The following is a 22,720-nucleotide window of genomic DNA, read 5'->3' on the forward strand; positions in this document are numbered from 1 at the left end:
CTTATATAGGTGCCTTGCCTTCAATACCTTTTTAAGTTTTTTTCATCTCTCTTTTGATAAACTGATGTCTAGTATACAATAATACTTTTAAAGTCCTCACTTCCTCACAAATCTGTGTTGATCCGAGAGTCATATCCCGCACTCAATAATAGAGATTTTATTAATCACCATCGACTACAGAAGAAGACGTACAATGCTTCAAAAAAAAAAAAAACTAAACACGTCCATGGGGCTTCGCAACATAAAAGCAAGAGCACACTCAAAAAAAAAAAAAAAAAGAAGAAGAAGAAGAAGGTTACGAGGAACTGAAATTCTCCACCGAAGGCCTAAAGCATAAAAAACCAGCAACTAAAACAAGGTTATACAAACCGAAAGTAAGTGGAGCCTGGTAAGAAAGCTAGGTCTAGATGACTACAATAAGGTGTTAGAAATGTTAGTTTCTTTAACGTGGGACTATGCAATATGTAAAGGAAACACTGACATGCCGTGTGACCGGTCTAGCATCAACTCGCACTAACTCCATTTATATCCAAATCGTAACTATAGATGGGATGACAGTTTTCTTATAGATGGGATGACAGTTTTCTTAAAACAATCCCACTGTATTGATTAAGAAAAAACATCTGGTCCAGGCCTCAGTCCACCAAGATGTGTTGGGTCAAAAACTAGAAACACATTTGTGGGATTCCATGATAATGAAATCTATTTTGAGGCATACTCATTTTTTTAGGCATACTCATTCATTATACTATCTAGGGTGGGTTTATAAAGGGTGTCTAAAGGTAGTGCAATTACCTATATATCCTTAAACAATTTAAATTATTAGAGTCTTCTTATCATCAAAAACCTAAAATCAAAAATCAAAATAAACTTTAAACTCAAACATGATGAACTCAAATTCAATCAAGAAATTGATCAAGCAAAGCAAACACGAATCGAAGTGAGCGATGTTGGAGTGCGAAATCCAAATCTCAATTGCTCTTAGATGTATTTTAGAATGTATGTGCAACAAACCCATCTTGTTTTTGATCGATTTTATTTTGTTTGATCAATAGAATATGATTTCAGAGATGAAATTAGGGTTTTCAGAAGATCAGTTCGGCTGATCTTGGAGTATCAATTTTGAGCCGAACCTAGTGTATGATTTAGAGAAACACTATGTTCGGCTAATGCGACTTTGCTAGATTTTGTTCGAATCAGCCGAACCAAAATTCGTCAGTTACAGAGTGAAGTTCGGCTGATAACTTTTCAGCCGAACCTCAGTTTTTTGAAAATATACCTAAGTTCGGCTGAAAAGTTATCAGCCGAACTGTTCATCTGGTCAGTAGATCTGTGTTTCAAAATTTAAATTTTTTGACAGATTCAACTTATAAAAAGAAACTAAACTTCGTATAGAAGTCTATCGATGATTTGAATCACACATTTTGGTCACTTCTAATCACTAAAATCTCAAAATTCAAAACCCAAGTTTTTTTCATTTCTTCTTCTTCTTCCTCTCAAGAATCCCAACTCTCTCACATAAATTTGATCTATCTACTAATTCACCACTAATAATATAATTTTTAATCAATCCTTAAAATTCCTAGCTAATCAAATCTAATCATAATCATTAACACCAATTATGTAAGGATAGTTATGCCATTATCAAAAAGGATGGATAAGGGGTGATGTTGTTTTTTATTTGGTGACCCTATTTTGACATTATTTAGTATGGCTCAAAACAAGTTTCATGATAATAGAGTCATGAATCATGATGGAGTAAATCCGGATCTACCATATTGTTTTTATTATTGATCCAGATGTCCCTTAACGGCTAGGTTGATAGGGGTCTAAACTAGCCAATTACTTGAAAAGGAAACTAATCGACTTTTTAAAAGTTGAATGAGTTTAAAGTGAAAACCTAGCTCATTACAATATACTTCGATTTTGAAGTAACAAAATCAGCTAGATCGGATATAAAATCTATCTGATTTTGATTTTTCAAATTTGTATCATAACTAGAAATAATTGTGTCGTAACGGCACGCGTTGTAATATTTATCTTGTATCATGATGAACCCTGAACCTAACTAAATTACCTATAATATGGCGTTAATGTTCGTTAAAAAGGTTCAAAAAAAGGGTTTATCTAATTTAATTATTGCTTCTAGTGAAAATATAGTTGGCCTGTAATATATCCTCAAAATCTGGTTAGGCTGAATCTCACACATTTCGTATTATTTTATGATATTTTTTTAGGATTAATTAGGATGGTCTGTACATGTATATACAATTACCTATCCTTCCGCTTCCCTATCATTCCAAATAAAAATGTGAAATATTAGGGAAAAAAAGAACCCACAATTGGGGGATACCACCAGAAATTGGGGGATACTCAAAAAAAAAACAAAAATAAAACATTATGAAGTAATTGAAAAAAATCCTTTATCCAAAAGATAGGTAATGACTAAACCAGCCTTGAATATCCCCATTAAGATTAAACTTTAGATATTGATTTTATCTTTTTAGTTAATAATAAAATAGAGAGAGAAGAAGATGAAAAAAAACTGAAGATCGAGTTTAACCCTGTAAGTCTAGCTGTAGCCAACTCATGTACATTGCCTATATTACAAAACTATGCATGTACATTCACCAAGCATCAAACTGATGCGTGAGTATCACTAATTCGCTGAATTGTGTGGTGAGGACCTGTAGATACTAGATAGCATTGGATGGAGCAATACATACAAACACTCTTAAATTCTAAGAAAGTATATCATCAAGTCCTTCGAAAAATCCAATACCAGCAATGGGGTCTTCATCTCCACTAGCTTCTTCAAACTAATGCGTGAGTTTAACAGTATTCATTCAATTACCCTCATTTCAAACTCTTTTTCAGTATTGTCAAACAGAACTTTCGGTGTTGGCTTCAAATACCTACCAATACCGACAGTTGCACTCAGTATTGAGTTTAAACCAAAATCAATACCGATAGTTCCAGTCGGTATTGCATTCATACTCTAAGCAATACCGACAGCTAAAATGTTAACTTAATTTTTGATGATCTTTATCTATTCGTACTCAAGCGTCGCAGGCAGTTGGTGCTCGAAGCAGATTATTCTTATTTTGGCTTTAATTTTCACCAGGGTCACTAACTACCTAACTCGTGTTTTAGTCGTATCACAAATTTAGGAATTTGCTTGAGACAAATCACGAAAAGTTGTTACCTTGATTTCTACCATTTTGCTCTCTACTGGTCTTTTGTTTTACTGTTTGTAAAAATGACTCATTTTGTCACCAAAATGCCAAGAAAAGGAAGCAGAAATAGATTGCAGTTCAGCTTAAGTCATCTCCCAATGATGAAATCGTGAAAACAAGGGGATACTTTTAATAATTTCTTTTTAGTTTATATTAAAGTGAAGGACATTTTTGACTTTTCATCACTAGAAAAAGTACCCCCTAACCAAAATCTAGTCCTATATAACTGTGAGTATCCCCCAATTTCTGGTGGTATCCCCCAATTGTGGGTTCAAAAAAAAGGTTTGCACAAAAGGTATTAAAATAAATACGATATTTCAACCCAAACTATATGCGAGTATATATTTTCTGTCTCCTAAAAATACAGACTTTCTCAAAACTAATAACTTCCCTCAAATATTCATCGATCTCCGCCACGTCTTTGGTTTTCACTTCAGATAAGTTAGTGAAACCCTTCAAATTCTCAGGTGATGCAGATCAACTGAACGAATTTTAAATCGATTCTTTGATTTTCCATCTCATATCTACTAAATTATCTGGAAAGGGCGATTTAGTGATTTCATATATCAAATTTGTGGTGTGTACGTGGTCGAGGAGAAAACATGTAAAACTCGTTATGTAACTATGATTCTTTGTATATGTTTATTAATTGAAGGGTTTGATATACATGGAACAGAGAATTTGGGAGTTGATGCAGAAGAACTTTTGAAAGAAAGAAATGGGTTATTGTTTTTATAGGTTATCTTCAGTGTTTCTTTCAGTTATTCGTATGCAAAAGGGGGACATAATTTTCTTCTCAGTCGGTTGCTTCTTTACTTTGTTTTTTTTAAAGTTGTACAAGTGCATTCTAGAGACATCGAAATGATGTTAACATAGTACAAAAAGAGCATAAGACACAATTTAACTTTCTGAAAGTTGAATTAGATTCAATTTCATAACAAGTTATGTGATCATATCAAACAACACATTCGTGTTACAGGTATTTGACGCAATGAAATATATGAAACACAAGCACACAAATGAGAAAACCTCAAAAATCATTTATTTATTTTTGGCATTGTAATTTTAAAACTGGTAACATACCCTAAACTTAGAATGAAACAACTAAAAAGGCATTAACACATAACAGTAGCTCACTTCTGAATACTAATACCAAACAAAACTAAACAAATTGTGATACAAAAGTAAGTCGAAAAGGAAGACAATAAGTTAAAATTGTTTGAAGGATCTGAGTTCTAAATGCTGCTTTTGTCCCCTATCAAACCTAAACATAACCATATAAACTCATAAGTTCGATAACTACAACATGACTTCCATTCTTTTCGTGAGCTACCAAAGTAAGCTTATAATCATGTGGTATGGGAAGTTGCTCAGAAGGTCCTAATTGATGTTCCATGACAAACTGAAGAAACCTTTTGTGACTACTGAGCATCGTGGTATGGGACATTATGCTCAGGAATCCAAACCGAAGAGTTTGTTCACAATAGTTTTTGTTTTGAATTTCAGGTACGAAATTCTTTAAAGGGGTGAATAATGTAACACCCCGTGTATTTAGCATGCCGCATGCTCAAAGATGCGACATGCCCTGAGATTAAGCTCTGTTAAAGGTTTATGTTGCATGTTAAAATGAACATTGGCCATGAAAAAGCGGGAGTACAACAACCACACCCAATAATTCGTTCGACAATTTGTATATACTAAAATCCAATTTAATTCCGAGAGCACCAACTTAAAAGTGATACTCAATCAAGAATTATATCAAAGAGTTTTTATCTCTTTCAGAATACAATCAGCAAATCAAACAGATAGAAATCTGCGAGCATGATTGATATGAGAAATAACTTGGACGGTACCAAAGGACAATGCCCAAGTGTCAATCAAGTTCTATCAAACAAACAAGGTCGGATTTATCAACTGATTGAACTACGCACAACCTGTGATATTTCAATTACATAAACAAATATAATACGAAAAAGAAATAACACAGACACCAGAAATTTTTTTAACGAGGAAATCGCAAATGCAGAAAGCCTTGGGACCTAGTCCAGATTTGAACACCACACTGTATTAAGCCGCTACAGACTCTAGCCTACTACAAGTTAGCTTCGGACTGGAATGTAGTTGAGACCTAACCAAGTCTCGCACCGATTAAGGTACAGTCGCGTTCCTTACGCCTCTAGAACACGACGGATTCCGCGCACTTGATTCCCATTGCTGATCTCACCCACAACTAAGAGTTGCTACGACACAAAGTCGAAGACTTATGAACAAATCTGTCTCCGACAGATATGTTTATCCTTTATTCTGTTTGTTCCGTATTTTGATACAAAGATCAAGGTGAACATGAACCAACGAATAATCCGGTCTAATACTCCCGAAGACCAGCCTAGAAATATTAGTCACCTCATAATAACCTAACTAATTAACAGAAGAATTTATTGCGGAATCACAAGAGTCTGAGACGAAGAACAGTTGTGATTACTTTTTATATCTTACCTATCGGAGATAAATCTCGAGTATATCTTAGAGAAGATAAAACTCAATACGACAGAACAAGTAAGATCAGAATACGCAACTACAGAGAAAATAGTAGGATCTGTCTTCACGAATCCCAAATGAAGTCTTCAAGTCATTAACCTAATAATGGTATTGGAAAACCTAGGTGTTTGATGGTGAAAACAGTTTCTGCTGGTTTCGGTAATTTCGTGTGTTGTGGGTGAGAAACGAGCTTAAACCCTAAACAATGTACTGCAAGGGAGTACTTTAGATTCGAGAGATCAATCTGTACAAATCCGGCCTAAATCAAGAAATGGTCGTTCCAGACTTGCTTCGGTCACAAAGTGAATGAGAAGGGTTGGTTTTGGGGAGGGAAGCGAAGAGAGTGTTGAGACCAGAATAGTTGATTCGGGAAGAGTAGTTGTTTGACTTGTATCAGAAAGTGAAAGCTAACATATGGGAAACCTAACAAGTGATTTCTGAGTGTTGTATGCTCCTGACCAAAACTTGTTGTTCGGTTGAAACAGGTAAGAACTATTTATACAAGTCGAAGTGAAACGTACTCTGGTCTCATAAGAAATAGAAATGGATGAGTAAATGGGAGGAGGTGGTAACCTGTAACGCCTAGAATTGATGTTCCATAATGAAGGAAAGCGTTTCACCATTACTCTTTGTATTTACTAACCGCCTCATTCTTATGACACTGTCTTGTAACGGGCGCAGTGTACGCCACACGCTGTAAACTGCCAAACCAATACCCTAATGAGCATCCCCTAGTTTGTGACATGTGTTGATGTCTCGAGTGTTTTCGTGAAAAACATGTAGCATATTGCTGATGTTTGGAAAGTTGACCTTGGGAGACTTGCCAGCTCGGTGGTGACCCTCGACGGTCGAGATTTTGTATCTTGAGAGCAAGGGTAACCGTTGATTACTGCAACCCTTCCTTTGGTAGCCAGCGACATGAAAGCATGGCCGGCATGGCTTTGACATGGTTAGGCGTGGCGAAGCTAGGATTATGGCATAGTTTAGGCGCGGCCAAGAACTAGGGTTTTGGCATAGTTTGGGCGCGGCCAAAATTAGGGCTTGGCATTGGGCCAAAGGTTTCCACGTGTTAGCTGGTGACCTTGGACGGCTAAGATCTGCATCTTAGATGGAAGGGCGGCCGTTGATTGTTGCAACCTCTCGTTTTGGCAGCCAACGGCGTGAAGGAAAGGCTGACGTGGTTGACATGCTTTGGTGCGGAGATGTGGCTGGCACGGCATGCCATTGGCACATGTGGCATGGTTGGCATGCCTTGGCGCGGAGATGCAGCGTGGCATGCCATTGGTACGAGCGAAATGATTGGCATTCCCTGGCGCGTAGATGTGGCTGGCACGGCATGCCATTGGCACATGTGGTATGATTGGAATGCCTTGGGTGGCGAACTTGGACTGTTGATATTTGTATCTCAGAAGGAAGGGAAGTCGTTGATTATTTCCACCCTTTGTGTTGGCAGCGAGCGACATGTGGTAGGGCCGGCATGGCTTTGACATAGTTTAGGCGCGGCCAAAATTAGGGTTTGCTGCAAACCGTGATGTTTGGACTTGGGACGGAAGTTGCCATGCGTTGGGTGGCTAACTTGGACGGCTGAGATATGAATCTCAGATGGAAGGGTAGCCGTTGATTATTGCAACCCTTCGTTTTGGAAGCCATCGTCGTGCATGGCTTTGGCATGTGTTAGGCGCGGCCAAATTAGGGTTTGCATAAACCGTGACGTTTGGCCTTGGGATGGAAGTTGCCATGCGTTGGGTGGATAACTTGGACGGCTGAGATATGCATCTTAGATGGAAGGGTAGGCGTTGATTATTGCAACCCTTCGTTTTGGCAGCCAACGTCGTGCATGGCTTTGGCATGTGTTAGGCGCAACCAAGTTAGGGTTTGCATAAACCGTGACGTTTGTACTTGGGATGGAAGTTGCCATGCGTTGGGTGGAGAACTTGGACGGATGAGATATGCATCTCAGATGGAAGGGTAGCCGTTGATTATTGCAACCCTTCGTTTTGGCAGCCAGCGTTGTGCATGTCTTTGGCATGGAGGCGTGGTTGGCATGGTTTTCCATTGGCACGGCGGTGCGGCTGGCATGGTTGGCATGCCTTGGTGCGGAGACGTGGCTGGCATGGTTTTCCACTGGCGCGGTGATGCGGCTCGCATGGATGGCATGCCTTGGCGCGGCGATGTGGTTGGCATGGTTTTCCATTGGCACGATGGTGCGGCTGGCATGGGCATGCCTTGGTGCGGAGACGTGGCTCGCATGGTTTTCCATTGGCATGATGGTGCAGGTGGCATGCTGGCATGCCTTGGCACGGAGACGTGGCTGGCATGGTTTGCCATTGGCACGATGGTGCGGCTGGCATGCTGGTATGCGTTGGCGCTGAGACGTGGATGGCATGGTTTTCCATTGGTACGATGGTGCGGCTGGCATGGTTGGCATGCCTTGGCGCGGAGACGTGGCTGGCATGGTTTGCCATTGGCACGGTGGCATGGGAATTAGGGTTTGGTATGTACGAAGATGATGTCGGTCAATACTAAGGGTTCTGCCGTGGAACATGACACATGTATATAAAAAAAGGTACCCTGGTAATTCTTACGTAGGCATGTTGAATGATTCAATAAATGCACTAGTGGTGATAGTGACATCATGCCAGATGTAAGGTTTTACGATTTTAAACCTAAGCTAAAAACCACCATCAACATTAAGTCCACTGTTTAGCCCGGAACATGAGCATTGTTGCGAGGTAAGCATAAGATGGTGACAGGAGAGGGCAAAATAGAAATGACAAGTCGTGAAAAGATGGTCAAGAAGACCCGTCTAACCTTTTTCGAGAGGTAAGGAGAGTTCGTGATTCTCGTGTTGGCGGCCTTGCATAGATTCTTCTTTTGGTGCTGCTAGCTAAGCTGTAGAGTGGTAGAGGTGTTTGTTGGCGGTGATGCAAACAGTTGGCGTTGACTTGTCTTGGCCGTGCGCCATCTTGGCTAGGCTAGGAAACGATTTGTTGGCTTAGCGAGCCGTTGGCGTTGCTGGCTTGTCTTGGCAAGCCGTTGGTATTGGCCTGGCCAATGGAGCCGTCAGTGTTGGATTGTCTTGGAATGGAGCCGCAGACGTCGTACTGGCTAGGAATGGAGCCGCAGGCGTTGTACTGGCTAGGAATGGAGCCGCAGACGTTGTACTGGCTAGGAATGGAGCCGCAGGTGTTGGATTGGCTTGGAATGGATCCGCAGACGTTGTACTGGATAAGAATGGAGCCATCGGCATTGGTCGGCTTGGAAGGGAGCCTTCAGTATTGGTCGGTTGGGAAAGGAGCCGTCAGCATTGGTCTGCTTGGAAAGGGAGCTGTCAGCATTGGTCAGCTTGGAAAGGAGCCGCTATCATAAACTTGGCGTGGGCGCTGGATTGAGTGCTGGCTTCAGTTTCGTGGAATGATGGCAACTTTGTCTAAATTAGGGTTTGGCATACAGAAACCCTAATTAACGCCCCTTACTAAAATCGTTGTAGAATTCTCATACGAACTCGGATTTTGACGGTCCGCCCCTCCATTCTGGTCGGAAAAGAATTTCCTACCAGTTAACGCGAGAATATTTAGGTTGTGAAAAATACTAGAACCCCCTACTATATGGGTTTAATACCATTAAATAGATCCTCTCCTATCAACTCCATACTTTCACTTTTTAATATTTTTAGGCCCGAACTTTAGATTTCAGGGCTTGCTAAAAAGGTTTAGGGTTTGGGGAAATTCGTAATACCAAAAATACCCTTTACTATATATACCTAATGAAATAGGCTATAGGTTTCATTTCCAGATTCATTTTCATTTTCACTTTCTCTCACTTCTCTCTCGTCTCTGCCCGAAAGAATTTTACGATTTTAATATCAAACATGAGAAAACGATTACATAGAGGAAAGATTTTAGCTTTATCGATCTCTGCTGATGACTACAAACCGATGAACAAAATCAATCATTCATTTTTAGTTTTTAGATTGAATCTCAGACCAAACCTACACAGATTTTTCTAGGGTTTTCTTTCTTCTCATTTGATTTATAGATTAGTTTATCGATTTAGCAGCTCAATCATCCAATCGATTTGATCTGTCTCCTTTAATCTGGATTTTTCAGTTGATTCGAAGACATACCATGTAATCGATTTGATTCAAATAGGTTTAACAACTACGAATTCAAATCAATCAGCTGATTCCAATTTGTTGTTTGGAAGCTACTTCAAGTAAGGTTTTCGATTGATTCTATATGTTTTTCTCATTTAATAGTTCTATTTTCTTATTAGTTTGATTAGGTTTTAATTTCTGTTTTAGTTGTTCTGTTCAGATCGGAACAGAACAATATTGCAAGATGATGAAGAAAAAGTCAAAGTAGAGGAGTCGTTCCAATGCAAAAGTTTCCCAGGAGATGACGGAAAAGGAAGCGCAAGTGCAGAGGATACTGGTGAGGATACGTCCTCATCTGTTTTGGAGAGATGGGCTATAAAGGTTGAACAATCAGTGAATATTTCTCTTACGGTAAATTACTTGCCTCTTTAGAGAAATTACGAATGTTAGAATACTTGTAGGTGTTTTTAAATGTTTTTAATCTATTACAGTTTAAAAGACCTATATATACATTTTCCGTGAAGATTCTACAATGAGCGGTTGAAGCTCTTTTTTCTTCTCAGCATGAATATTTTGTGCCTTCTTTGGGTTTATCTTTCTTTCTTTTAATACACAACATTCAGTGATAAAGATACTTGATGTTTTCTACCGTTACAGAGATTATGCAAGATTCTTTGTACTCGAAACCATTGCTAGAGTTCCTTATTTCGGTGTGTGCTACATTTCTTAAATCCTTGGTTAATATTTTTTTTAACAGTGCCTTTATTGTAGAATTGTTGGCTTTCTTAACATTCTGATTCAGGACTTAGTATTCAAGGTCATGTGCTCGGTTCTTTAAAAAGTTTAGGAGAACAAACACGAAGGTGCAACTATCTGATTAGTTGTTTATCAACCTTGCTAACCAATATCCTAGTCATCAATATTAGTAAACTAGGTATAATGGCCTCTTTTGAATTTACCGAGCCAATTTAGTAGATGATAGGCAATATGTGCTTTATGTACGCCTGGAATATGAGTTTCTTCGGTATTTCATATCCCCATTGGTATACGAAGACTTTGTACTTGCTAATTGTGGCATGTTGTTTGTTGTGATTCAGTGTTTATGTCTGTTCTACACCTGTACGAGACTTTTGGTTGGTGGAGAAGAGCGGATTATTTGAAAGTGCATTTTGCTGAAAGCTGGAATGAGATGCATCACCTACTTATCATGGAGGTGCGACCATTTATCACGCAACCCTCTAATCTCCTTATTTGACCTCTTATTACCTGTTAGCTGATTGCGTACCCATTTGGTCTCATATCGTACTTTGAGCAGTTTTGACTTCTTCATGCATTGTTACCTTGCTTAATGATTTGGCTACATGAGTGACTGTTTGGGGCCAATGCATATGCCATTACAAGCACTTATCAAAATTATATGTGAATTTTGAACCCGACCAATAGGCACATGCTTGAAATGTGGTATCAATGGTCTGAAACCAGTTTAAACCCATTGCTTAAATGAATATGGTCTTTACCATATGGACAGTTAAGTCATTAAGAACAACTGCAATGGACGAGTAAACCTATAATTATGATCCAGGGACGAGACGCAACGGGACGGAGTAAAGACTAAAATCTGGGCCAAAACCAAATTCCAGACCATATTTGGTCTGGGACCAAGACCAAAACTATATATAGTGGAGCGGAGGTATAATCACCGTTTGGCATCGGGCGTATATATAATCTACGCCTGTTGTGAAACGTACGTAAAGTCACCGCCCCATAAAGAGGCGTGTATATAAGTTACGCCCGGTTCAGGCGTTGATAAAATGTTCCCCCGTTGGGACGTTGATAAAGTTTACGCCCCACGTCAGGCGTTAATAAAATGAACGCCCCATTCAGACGAAGATTATACAAACGCCCCAGCCCGGCGTTGATATTCTTAACGCCCCACGCCAGGCGTTGATAAAGTGTACGCCCCACGCCAGGCGTTGATAAAGTGTACGCCCCATTCAGGCGTTGATATAGTTAACGCCTCACGCCAGGCGTTTATATAGTTAACGCCCCAGACAGGTGGTGATATAACTAACGCCCCATGCCAGGCGGTGATATAATTAACGCCCCATCCCGGCGTTGATATAGTTAATGCCCCACGCCAGGCGTTTATATAGTTAACGCCCCAAGCTTGAGTTTAAAAAAAAAAAAATACTTAGACAAAATTGATTTTGAAATTTTTTTATACCGTTGGTAATTCGACCGTTGAAGAAAATGGAACGTTGAAGAAAATGGAACGTTGGATAATTTGGAACGTTGGAAAGTTTGGAAGACATTTCGGTTTTTTCGGAAGAAACACCTATATATACACATGAGATCCTGTGACATTTTCCCACGACCAATACTTCAAACTATCCACACCAATAAGAAGAAATATTGTTTCTGCTTTCAAATCAGTTGGAAAATTTTCACGGATTCGCTTACAATGGCACCAAGAGTAGCACGAGGTCCAAATTTTACGACAGTCGAAGATGTAACAATGTGTAAAATTCATTTATCTATATCTCAAGATTCTAGTGTTGGAGCTGATCAATCAGAGGCGACGTTGTGGACTCGTATCAAGGATGATATTGAACTTCATTTACCTAATAATCCAGAGCGGTTTTGGAGTTCTTGGCAAAAACGATATCAGGGAATAAGTAAAGATGTGGCGTTATTTTCGGCAAAAGAGGCAGAAGTTGAAGGTGAATATCATACTGGATGGGGTCCTGAAAAGAAGGTAAGCATTCTTGATTTTTCCAACCATTGTTTTCTACTATTTAATAAGCGCCCATGTACTTAAGTGTTTTTAAAAACATTAACAGCTTGAAGAAGTTAACAAGAGGTTCAAGGAATGCAACGATGGGAAAAAATTTAAGCACGAAGAGTGCTACCAAGTTGTGTTAGAAAATATAAAATATAATCGACGATCGACTTTTGTATTCGATACGACGCATGATTTGGACACTTATGAGAATAACGAGGAAGATGATGAAGGACCGCAAACAACAACTCAAGGAGAGACCGGTAACGACACAGATGGGGAGACATAGAGAACACATATCTTCGTAAGATGGGGAAAAAAGCAGCAAAAAGATTGAAGAAAACAGGGAGAGAGAAATCCAGTCACCAAGAGGAATTGATGGGAATAATTATTAAAGAACAACAAAATTTCAATACTCATTACCAAGCACAATCAAGATTCAAGATGGAACAAAGAGCAGCAGAGTTTGCAGCAAAACAAGCTGAACATGCTGCAAAAATAGCCAAGCAAGCTGAAGACGAAGAATTTCGCATCATTATGATGGATCTTGAAAAAATGGAACCTGTACAACAAGAGTACTTCCGACTTCGCAGGGCGAACATAGTTCGGAATAAAGAAACCAATCTTAACACAAAGGCGGAATAGTTCAAACCTTAATTATTTCTCCTATTAGTGATTAGTAGTATTATTAGTATTATTATGTTTTAAATTTCTTAGTATCTGAACAATTAGCATTATTATTATGTAATTTTTGGATTTTAAATTTACTTCCGTTGATTTGAATTAAATTTCTACTTTTTTGAAACATACGACCTTAATTAAAACTTGAGGATGTTTACATACAAAGAGATAATAGAAAGGAAATGACAAACGACAATTTTTAATTCCCATATTCTGCCCATATATATTCGATCAAGTCATCACGCAAGCGAATATGTGCATCTTTGTTACGCATTGCACATCGGCGTTGCTGAGCTCTAATTTGGGAAAACTCGTCACTATTGCCTCTTAATATATTAACCGGTGCTGCGTTGCTACGTTGTTCATAAACATGTGGCCAGTCACCGGGTAGACGCTCATCCTCGACTATCATATTATGTAAGATAATACAAGTTTTCATGATATAGGCAAGCACATCTGGATTCCACATTCTTGCAGGTTGTTTGATGATTCCAAATTGTTGTTGAAGTACACCAAATCCCCGTTCAACATCTTTTCTTGCACCCTCTTGCATCGATGAAAATATTTCCTTTTTCCTACCCACCGGATGTTTAATGGCCGTAATAATAGTAGGAATCTCTGGGTATATTCCATCACCTAGATAATACGGCATATCATATGAATGTCCGTTCACCTCATAGCTCACCGGCGGTGCTTTTCCTGTTACAAGACTTCGAAAAACATATGAACGGTTCATAACATTAATATCGTTGTTAGAACCGGGCATACCAAAAAAAGCATGCCAAAACCATAGGTCATACGACACCACTGCCTCCAACACGATACTTTCGCTCCCTTTATACGCGGTGTAAGCCCCAGATTCTGCCGACGGACATTTATCCCATTTCCAATGCATGCAATCTAGACTACCCAGCATCCCAGGAAATCCCCGGTCTTTGTTTTGCTTGAGCAACAGTTCAATATCACCAGCCGTTGGTTCACGCAAATATTCTTTCCCATACAAATTCACAATCGTCTTACAGAACCTACGAGTAGCTTCCAACACAGTTGTTTCTCCTATGCGTAAGTACTCGTCTATTGCATCTGCCGCACATCCGTAAGCTAACATTCGTACTGCTGCTGTTACTTTTTGATGAGGGTTTAATCCTAAAACTCCACAAGCATCGGGCTTTTGAACAAAATATCTGTTTGCATTGGTAACACCTTCCACTATCCGGTTAAACAATTGTCGACGCATTCTAAATCTTCTGCGAAAAACATTGGGTGGTTGGTTTGGGTACGGAGAGAAATAGTCGTTCCATAGAAGTTCAGCCCCTGACTCACGATCTCTTGGTATTCTGATACGAGTTTGAGGCCATTTTGAATTTGTAACAAGGACTCCCAAACTAACGGCCATGTTATTTTGCATAATTGCTATTGCATCATCATCCGAGGAATAAAAACTACTATTAGAAGAAGAAGATGAAGAAGAAACAGAAGAGCAATAATGAGCGGTTTTCTCATATTGTTCCATTGCTATATGAAGCAGAAGAGATGTATTGTTATTCATATATGAGTGAAACCAGTCTTTAATTTATAACCCATTTTCAAGAGCATTAAAAAAACCAAAAAAATAGATATTTTTTTGGGTTCACGCAAATGTGTTTTCCAAAAAAGATAAAGTGTTTTCAGTGACCTGATATGACAATACTATATATGATTAGACTATACTATATATGATATGACTATACTATATAAGATAAGAAAAGATAACTCCAAAGACAGTTCATCTAAATAGTCATAACAAATTAACCCTTCATATTATCATTATCCGAAGTGGACGATCTTGGTGCCACAAAAGGCATGTGCGTTCTCGGATTGGTATTGACTGAGGACATTGTTGAAGCTGATCCCTGATTCATACCACTCCAAACTTGTGATGGCAGGGTTTGGGAAAAGGAACCGTATCCAAGCTGAGGTTGGACAGTGTGCGGCATACGGAAAAGAGATAGTTGTTGCTGCAAATCAATGTTCGCATTATTTAGCCTTTGTATTTCTGCTTCTTTCGACATGATAACGTCCATCCTCTCCTTCGTTTGGTTTAATGTAAATTCGCGAAATTGTTGATTAAAATCAGCATTTTCTTGAAATAATGTGTAAGCTTCATGCTGTGAAGAAAAAATAAAATATATAAGTACAAATATACCAACAAAAATCGAACGTACAATAAAAAGTCGAAGGTACACTTACGTGGGATAATAGATGTGGAGGAGGGATATGTACATGTTCAACAGGTTGTTCAATTGGGACCGTATACAAGTCACCGACATACCCATATGTTTGGGCTTCCCAAATAGGATGAGTCACGTAATCTTTGGAGTTGGTTACCATTTTCCAGTATTGTAAATATATATCATAATCTTTAACAACTTGCACTATCTCTGTTGCATCGACCAAACCTTCTTTTTTTAGGCGTTCGGCTTGAATATTGCCAATATCCCCTATAACTGTGTGTAGTCTTATAGGAACAACGAAAGTACAATGGTTTTGCCGCCAACACCTTTCACCAAGATACATGTTGTGCTGTACAGTTAGAAAGGGAATAAGAATTTAGTAAGTATGTTATTAAGGAAAAAAGTATGTTATATAATAAAATTTACAAATTAACTCACAATGCCCATGTAAGAAAATATATATCTCGAGTCTGATAGCCGCGTAGCCGTGCATCCCATATCAGATGCAAGAACTTCTCTGTATGATTCCCATGGGCGCCATGTCACTTGTTCAGCAGTAAGCTTACTTAGTAAATCCCTACAACGGAAAATATCATTTGTATTCTTCGGTACATTCCATTTAGAAGATACGGGCCATTTTTGTTCTGTACTCGCCTCTGGGATTTCTGGTCGAAATATGCCCAGGTATTCATACCCCCAAAACTACTCCATCAAAATAATTAGCCAATTTAATAACTTAGCAACAAAATAAACAATGAGAGGAAAAATAACTAGATTGAAAGAATACCTCTAATACTTGGAATGGACCACATAGTGCCTTCTGTCTCCTCCCAGATAAACGGAGTGCCGCATACAATTTCGAAAACGCAGCACCACCCCAGTCATACGTGGATACTACATCAAGATTTTCAAAAGCAGCTAACCATCCAGCATCAATATAAGTCTTTGCATTAGAAAAGAAAAAATGTCCCAAAACATACATGAAAAAGGCAATTGCTACTCTATGAGCAAGGGTGCTATCATTTTCAGCCGCAACCAACTTGTCTTCGATGAAATATGACCTTAAATATTTAATTGTAATTGAATTTGAAACCCACGACGGTGCTTTTGGACAGAGCGTGACATCTTGGATATCCGGAAAGATATGCTCACGAACATGTTCAAATTGGTACTTCCCCGAATCATAAGGAACATCAGGCCCATCACCGATACTCAGTCCAGTCAACATGAGCCAATCTAGGGGGGTGAATCCCATCTCACCAAATGGGAAGTGAAAAGTGTTTGTTGTATCCCAAAACCGCTCAGCAATATAATCAACCATTGAATGATTGGTTTCGCTACATTGTATGTCCAGTAAATTTTGCCATCCCGCTTTTTCAATAATATATTTAGCTCTAGGACAGTGTTGTGAAATAGTTTGATAGTGATGAATTACCGATGCCAAAGATCCACGATGTTGATACTTCAATTTGTGCTCCCCTGTCAATGTGATGTCCGTAGTAGCGTGCGGTTTATCATCTTGCAGTATAGGAAACCTCCCTAACCGGGGAATATCAACCTCCTTAATTGTACCGGTAGCGATTAAGTTATAATCCTCTTCGGCTACAGATTTTTGTTTCTTGTTCGTCTTCACGCGACCATTGAAACGCGCTGTGAATTTGTTCAACATCTGTGCACACACAATATAGATGCAGTTACATTATTAAAAGACCAACCCTCATTAACGAATATTTTTATTAGTCCATCACCATTTATATTCCAAATACTATAAATCCTTAACACAAACCATATCAATTCCAAATTCTATAATTCCAGAAACACAAATTAAATCGTCACCGATGCATTTCCAAAATCATTACAAGATTCCACAACCCAATTTAATCACTTCAAGATTCCATAAAAATCACTAAAAAATCAATTCCATACTCACGCAATTAGCTCTTCTACATATGTAACTCCCAAAATTTACATAACTACAATTTACATAACTAAAATTAATCACCTCAAAATTCAATAAAAAACAATACAAATTCAATTATTGGTAACCATATTCACATACAACATGCAGAAAACCAATAATTAATCCAATAATTTACATAACTACAATAATTTACAATAATTTAAAATTAATCCAATAATTTACATAACTACAATTATTGATAACCATATTCACTAAAATTAATTACCAACAGACAACATGAAGAAAAACAATAAAAGGAAGCTCTCAATTGAAATAGGTTGATTGAAACAGTTGAAGGGTGAGAACTATTTCCCACATAATCTACATAACCACGGATTTTTACAATACCCAAAAATAATAAATCAAATTTTTACAATACCACTGTGGAAGCTCTAATAAATTTTAGTGAATAGATTATAAATCAAACAAAAATTTACAATACCCACAAATCAAATTTTTACAATACCCACAAATAAATTTTTACAACCACTGTGGAAGCTCTAATAAATATTAATCTCTATAAAAACATAAAACACACATACCCAATTTTTTCACATACATATTAATCTCTATAAAAACATAAAACACACATACCCACAAATATTAATCTCAAATTTTTTTAAGCTCTAACTATTTTTAAAAAAAATTTAACCAAATTTACATAATCATCAAATATGGTTTTTTTCACATACATATTAATCTCTATAAAAACATAAAACACACATACCCAATTAAATTTAACCAATTTCATATTCATATTTGTTCGTTAAAACCAAATTTTAGATAAACTAATTTTAACAAATAAAACGCTAAATAAATTATACAAACAATATGGATAAAACAAAAGAGATTAAGAAAAAGAAAACATACCTCTTTTGTAACCCGGGTTCATCAAGTATCTTGGTTATTTCTTTTCTTTTACTGCTCTTCACTGTGATGTTTTTGTTAAGAAGCTGTGTTTGTGGGCGGTAGAAACAAAGAAACAAAGAGGAGGTAGAAAAGAAGAAGACGGAGAAGATTAGGGTAAAGGGAAAGTGAACACGTGGGCTATACGTGGTGGTTAGAGATTGGCCGGGCTTTAATGCCACACGTGATAGATACGTGTGTTAATGGAAGTCCAACACTATACGTACGCCTGCAAACCAAGCGTTGATTATACGTACGCCTGAGAGAAGAGGAGGCGTTGATTATACGTACGCCCCACGTCAGGCGTTGATTATACGTTCGCCTCAAACATGCGTTGATTATACTTACGCCTCAAAACAGGCGTTGATTATACGTTCGCCTGATACAGGCGTTGATTATACGTACGCCTGATACAGGCGTTGATTATACGTCCGCCCCACGTCAGGCGTTGATTATACGTCCGCCCCACGTCAGGCGTTGATTATACGTCCGCCCCACGTCAGGCGTTGATTATACGTCCGCCCCACGTCAGGCGTTGATTATACGTCCGCCCCACGTCAGACGTTGATTATACAAACGCTTCATTCAGGCGTTGATTATACGTTCGCCACACCAGGCGTAGATTATACAAACGCCCCTTCTCCGAGCGTGAAATATATGTACGCCCCACAACAAGCGTATTCTTTATCAACGCCCCACAAGCAGCGTTAATTATATCTCCGCCCGGCCCAAACGAAGATTATACCAACGCTCCACATGCAAGCGTGGATTATACATCCGCCCGACTAAATATACTCCACTGCCTTAACGTGACACTACAGACTAAACTCAAATTTGATCGTTTGTTTTGGTCTTTGATCTTGATCGTACCACTGTGGACGCTCTAAGGAGTATATTGCAGGAAAGGAAATCATAATTTTTTTTTGTTATATCATGTTGTAGCACCTCATATAACCCAGGCAAAGCCTCATTAGTGGTTGGAAATTCATTTATACTTGTTACTATTCAGATGCTATGCAGTTCAATTCAGAAAATTCCCCTTCACAAGTTACTCTCGTATCATTTCACCTCACCTTCTTTTGTGCAGGAACTTGGGGGAAATTCCTGGTGGTTTGACTGCTTTCTTGCCCAACACATTGCAGTATTCTATTATTTCATGATAGTGGTGATGTATATGATAAGCCCAAGAATGGCTTGTAAGTAGCATATGACAAATTTTAAGTGTACCTCTTTACTTGCACTTTTATGTGTTCTTGACCTGCTTAAGGGGCTTACTGCTTGGATTAGTCCCGAAGTTTGAAAAGTATCAAGTGTCGTCAATTTTTTTTCTCAGATCATTTTTCTGAATGTGTGGAGATGCATGCTTTTGAAACTCATGACAAGTTCTTAAAGCTTCAGGGAGGTATGTATTATGATTATGCCTGATAGTCGTAATGTTTCTTAAATTTGGTAACTAAAAAATTGTATACAAGGATTTATTGATAAATCCGTAGTTTTAACATAATGATAAAGCAGCTCTGAACAAAAGGAGGTATTTTAGTCCCTGCTGGGACCAGCACTCTGGCAGGACTGCTGGTTGCAATTATAAATTTAGTATCTTTGATGTGAAAATTCAATATGCCATTTGTGTTGGATAGCAAAAGAAGCTGTGTCTTTTATTTCTGTCCCCTTCTTCTTTCCTTTATTAAGAAGCTTGCAGACCACAGTGGTCCAGTATAATAATCTGTTTCTTAGTGGTTTCTTCTTTCATTAATCCAGATGAGTTGAAAAAACTGCTGGCCTCTGAGGTTGCTGTCAAATACTACATAGAAGGTGACTTGTACTTGTTCGGTAAGCAACTATTCTTTCAACACCACCCATGGAACTGGTTTTATTAACTAGGACTCTTATCTGAAAACATCTTCTTTTGTTTATCTTCTCAGATAAATTCCAAACTGCCAGATATCCCAATTCTCGAAGGCCCAAAATGGGTAAAAAGGAAGGACCAACGTTGTTTTTGGTTTTTGACGTTTAATTTGCATCTTACAATATCTAAATCATCCAACACGAATGGTGGAATGTATGCGAATATTTTGTATTATGATTTGTATTTTCATGAGGAACTATTTTTTTTTATTCAGAAAATTTGTACGATGTGTTTCTCAATATAAGAGACGACGAAGCAGAGCACTGCAAGATGTGGGTATGGAGGTTGACAGGCCTGCTGAGGAAACACCAGCAGAAGTAGAGACTGAAGTTTTTGGCGCTTAGAGATCTGTTTCTAACATGGCGATTATGCAGAATGTAGGTAAGAAGGTTGACAAGTCCTGCTGGGATCTTAGGGTTCCGCTCTAGTTTTATCTCCCCCTCCTTTTCTGCTTTTTTTTTTTTTTTTGCTTAAATGTTTATGTAAGTGTTTTTGTCCTTCACTTTGAGAAACTTAATTAAATGTGTAACTTCTAGGTACACAAGCTAAATAGATGTGTATATACTAGTTACACATGCTAATTAGATGTGTATCTAATAGTTACACATGCTAATTAGATATGTAACTTATAGTTACACATGCTAATTTGATGGGATATGCATATGCAGTTCTTAGAGGCATATCTGCAGATATAATTGAAACTCGTCTGCTAATCTACTAGTTTTGTATTGTTTTGTGCAGGGAAACACATTAGGAAGTTGGTTACAGTTGGATTCATCAGCTGCACTGACAGGACACTCTAGCAGTTTATGCCTGGATGGATAAGGATGTTGGCTATTGTCAAGGTGATCAGTGGATAATATCGTTGACTATGTCAAGTACTTACAACTTCGTATTAAGGTACTTGTCCCTCTTATATTCATGTGTTTCATTTGGACATGGATAAATTGTGGAAAAATGACGCAACAGTAGCATCTGGAAGTACTAGGCAAAGTTTTTAAAATTTTCTAGTGAATTTCCTTTTAAATTGGTATCATGCATGAGTCTCATACTTGATGATACTATTCTTTTTATTATACTGAAGTATGCCATACGTTGTTGTTGTTGATCCTCAGTTATGTCCGAGGATATACTAACGGAATGTGTGACTGCTAGTTACACTATCTAATTGGATGTATAACTTCCGATTACACATGCCATATGCATGTGTAACTTCCGGTTACACAAGTCGTATCATATGTAACTTCCGGTTACACAAGTCGTATTATACATCTATTTAAGTTCTTATTGCAACTGATCTCTTAATTGTAATTTATTCACTTAGTTCCTGCAAATTAGTAAAGCAGTTAATTTGCCAGTTGTGCATTTTTTTCCTTTTTAAGTTGCCTTGTTATTGGGATCCGACCATAAAAACAACTTTTTCGTAGTGTGATTGAAATTCAGGAGATTTCATCTAACAAGAAGAGCAAATACTTCATTTTAATATGATATTATGGTACCTTTTTGTCTTATTACTTTGCAGGACAACTATATGTAGAACAAACTTGTGAGACTTGCATGCGTCTTTTATTCAGGCCCTCATTCAGTATAATATAATTGATGGTGAGTTACCCTGTGTCATTTAAAACTTGTTTTTAGCTCTGACATGTATGATTTATTGTGCTGAGAATCTATGATCAACTATTGTTCTTGTAATATCAGATAACTTGTCTTTGAACCTTGTTAGTATGATGCTTTGATGGAATCTTTTGCTAGTAAGATGCATTTTTAACTTATAGTTACACTAGTCAGATGCACGTGTAACTCTTTCCTACACATGCTAAAATGAACAGATTTTATATCCAAAAAAGTTCACATGTGATGCATGTGTAACTGTTTAGTACATAGCCCATATGCTAAATATATGTGTAACTAGAAGTTACACATGCTAATTAGATGTGTAACTGCTAGTTACACATGTTGATTGTATGTGTAACTTCTGGTTACATAGATTTTACCTGTTTACGAACTTTTGCCTCCTTTTATGTGGTATTTGACCTTTTTTTTTCCTGGAACATGCAGATTGCTTATTGTTATATTTCAGGTTTCAGATAACTTCATAAAAGCTAATTGCTTAAATGGTCTCGCTGGAATTGGAGTTGACGCTGAATACACAAATCAGACGCATGTGTAACTCTCAATTACACTAGATAGATGCATATGTAACTCTCAATTACACTAGACAGATGCGTGTGTAACTTCTAGTTACACATGCTAAGTTACACACGTTAAGAAATTATTATAAATGAATATTAAAGTAATACATGTACTTTTTTTATGCGTTATTTTTGATGTCTATTTTTTGATATGTAACTTTGCATTACACATGTCATAAGGATGTGTAACTTTTGGATACACATGGCATA

At 37.9% G+C, this 22,720-nt stretch overlaps 1 protein-coding gene across 1 annotated transcript; it reads left to right on the plus strand.

The window, feature by feature from the left end:
- Positions 1 to 8,948: 8,948 nt before the first annotated feature.
- On the plus strand, positions 8,949 to 22,431 carry LOC113358643 (ubiquinol oxidase 4, chloroplastic/chromoplastic-like). Its single transcript, XM_026602289.1, has 13 exons — positions 8,949 to 9,114; positions 10,091 to 10,207; positions 10,269 to 10,281; positions 10,528 to 10,580; positions 10,968 to 11,083; positions 19,497 to 19,605; positions 19,743 to 19,811; positions 20,168 to 20,239; positions 20,332 to 20,379; positions 20,530 to 20,696; positions 21,057 to 21,215; positions 21,838 to 21,917; positions 22,377 to 22,431. The coding sequence occupies exons 1-10, from the start codon at positions 8,949 to 8,951 to the stop codon at positions 20,634 to 20,636; spliced, it is 870 nt and encodes a 289-aa protein (XP_026458074.1). The 3' UTR covers positions 20,637 to 20,696; positions 21,057 to 21,215; positions 21,838 to 21,917; positions 22,377 to 22,431.
- The last annotated feature ends 289 nt before the right edge of the window (positions 22,432 to 22,720 follow it).

Source organism: Papaver somniferum, chromosome 1 (genome assembly GCF_003573695.1).
Source record: "Papaver somniferum cultivar HN1 chromosome 1, ASM357369v1, whole genome shotgun sequence".
In the NCBI taxonomy this organism is placed as follows: Eukaryota; Viridiplantae; Streptophyta; class Magnoliopsida; order Ranunculales; family Papaveraceae; genus Papaver; species Papaver somniferum.

Excerpts from the sequence above, each read along its gene's own strand:
- LOC113358643 (XM_026602289.1), top strand. The coding sequence starts at position 8,949 with ATGGAGCCGCAGGTGTTGGATTGGCTTGGAATGGATCCGCAGACGTTG. Across the intron at positions 10,581-10,967 it reads TGCTAGAGTTCCTTATTTCG|TGTTTATGTCTGTTCTACAC; the intron begins GTGTGTGCTACA and ends GTTGTGATTCAG. Across the intron at positions 20,240-20,331 it reads AGGTGACTTGTACTTGTTCG|ATAAATTCCAAACTGCCAGA; the intron begins GTAAGCAACTAT and ends TTATCTTCTCAG.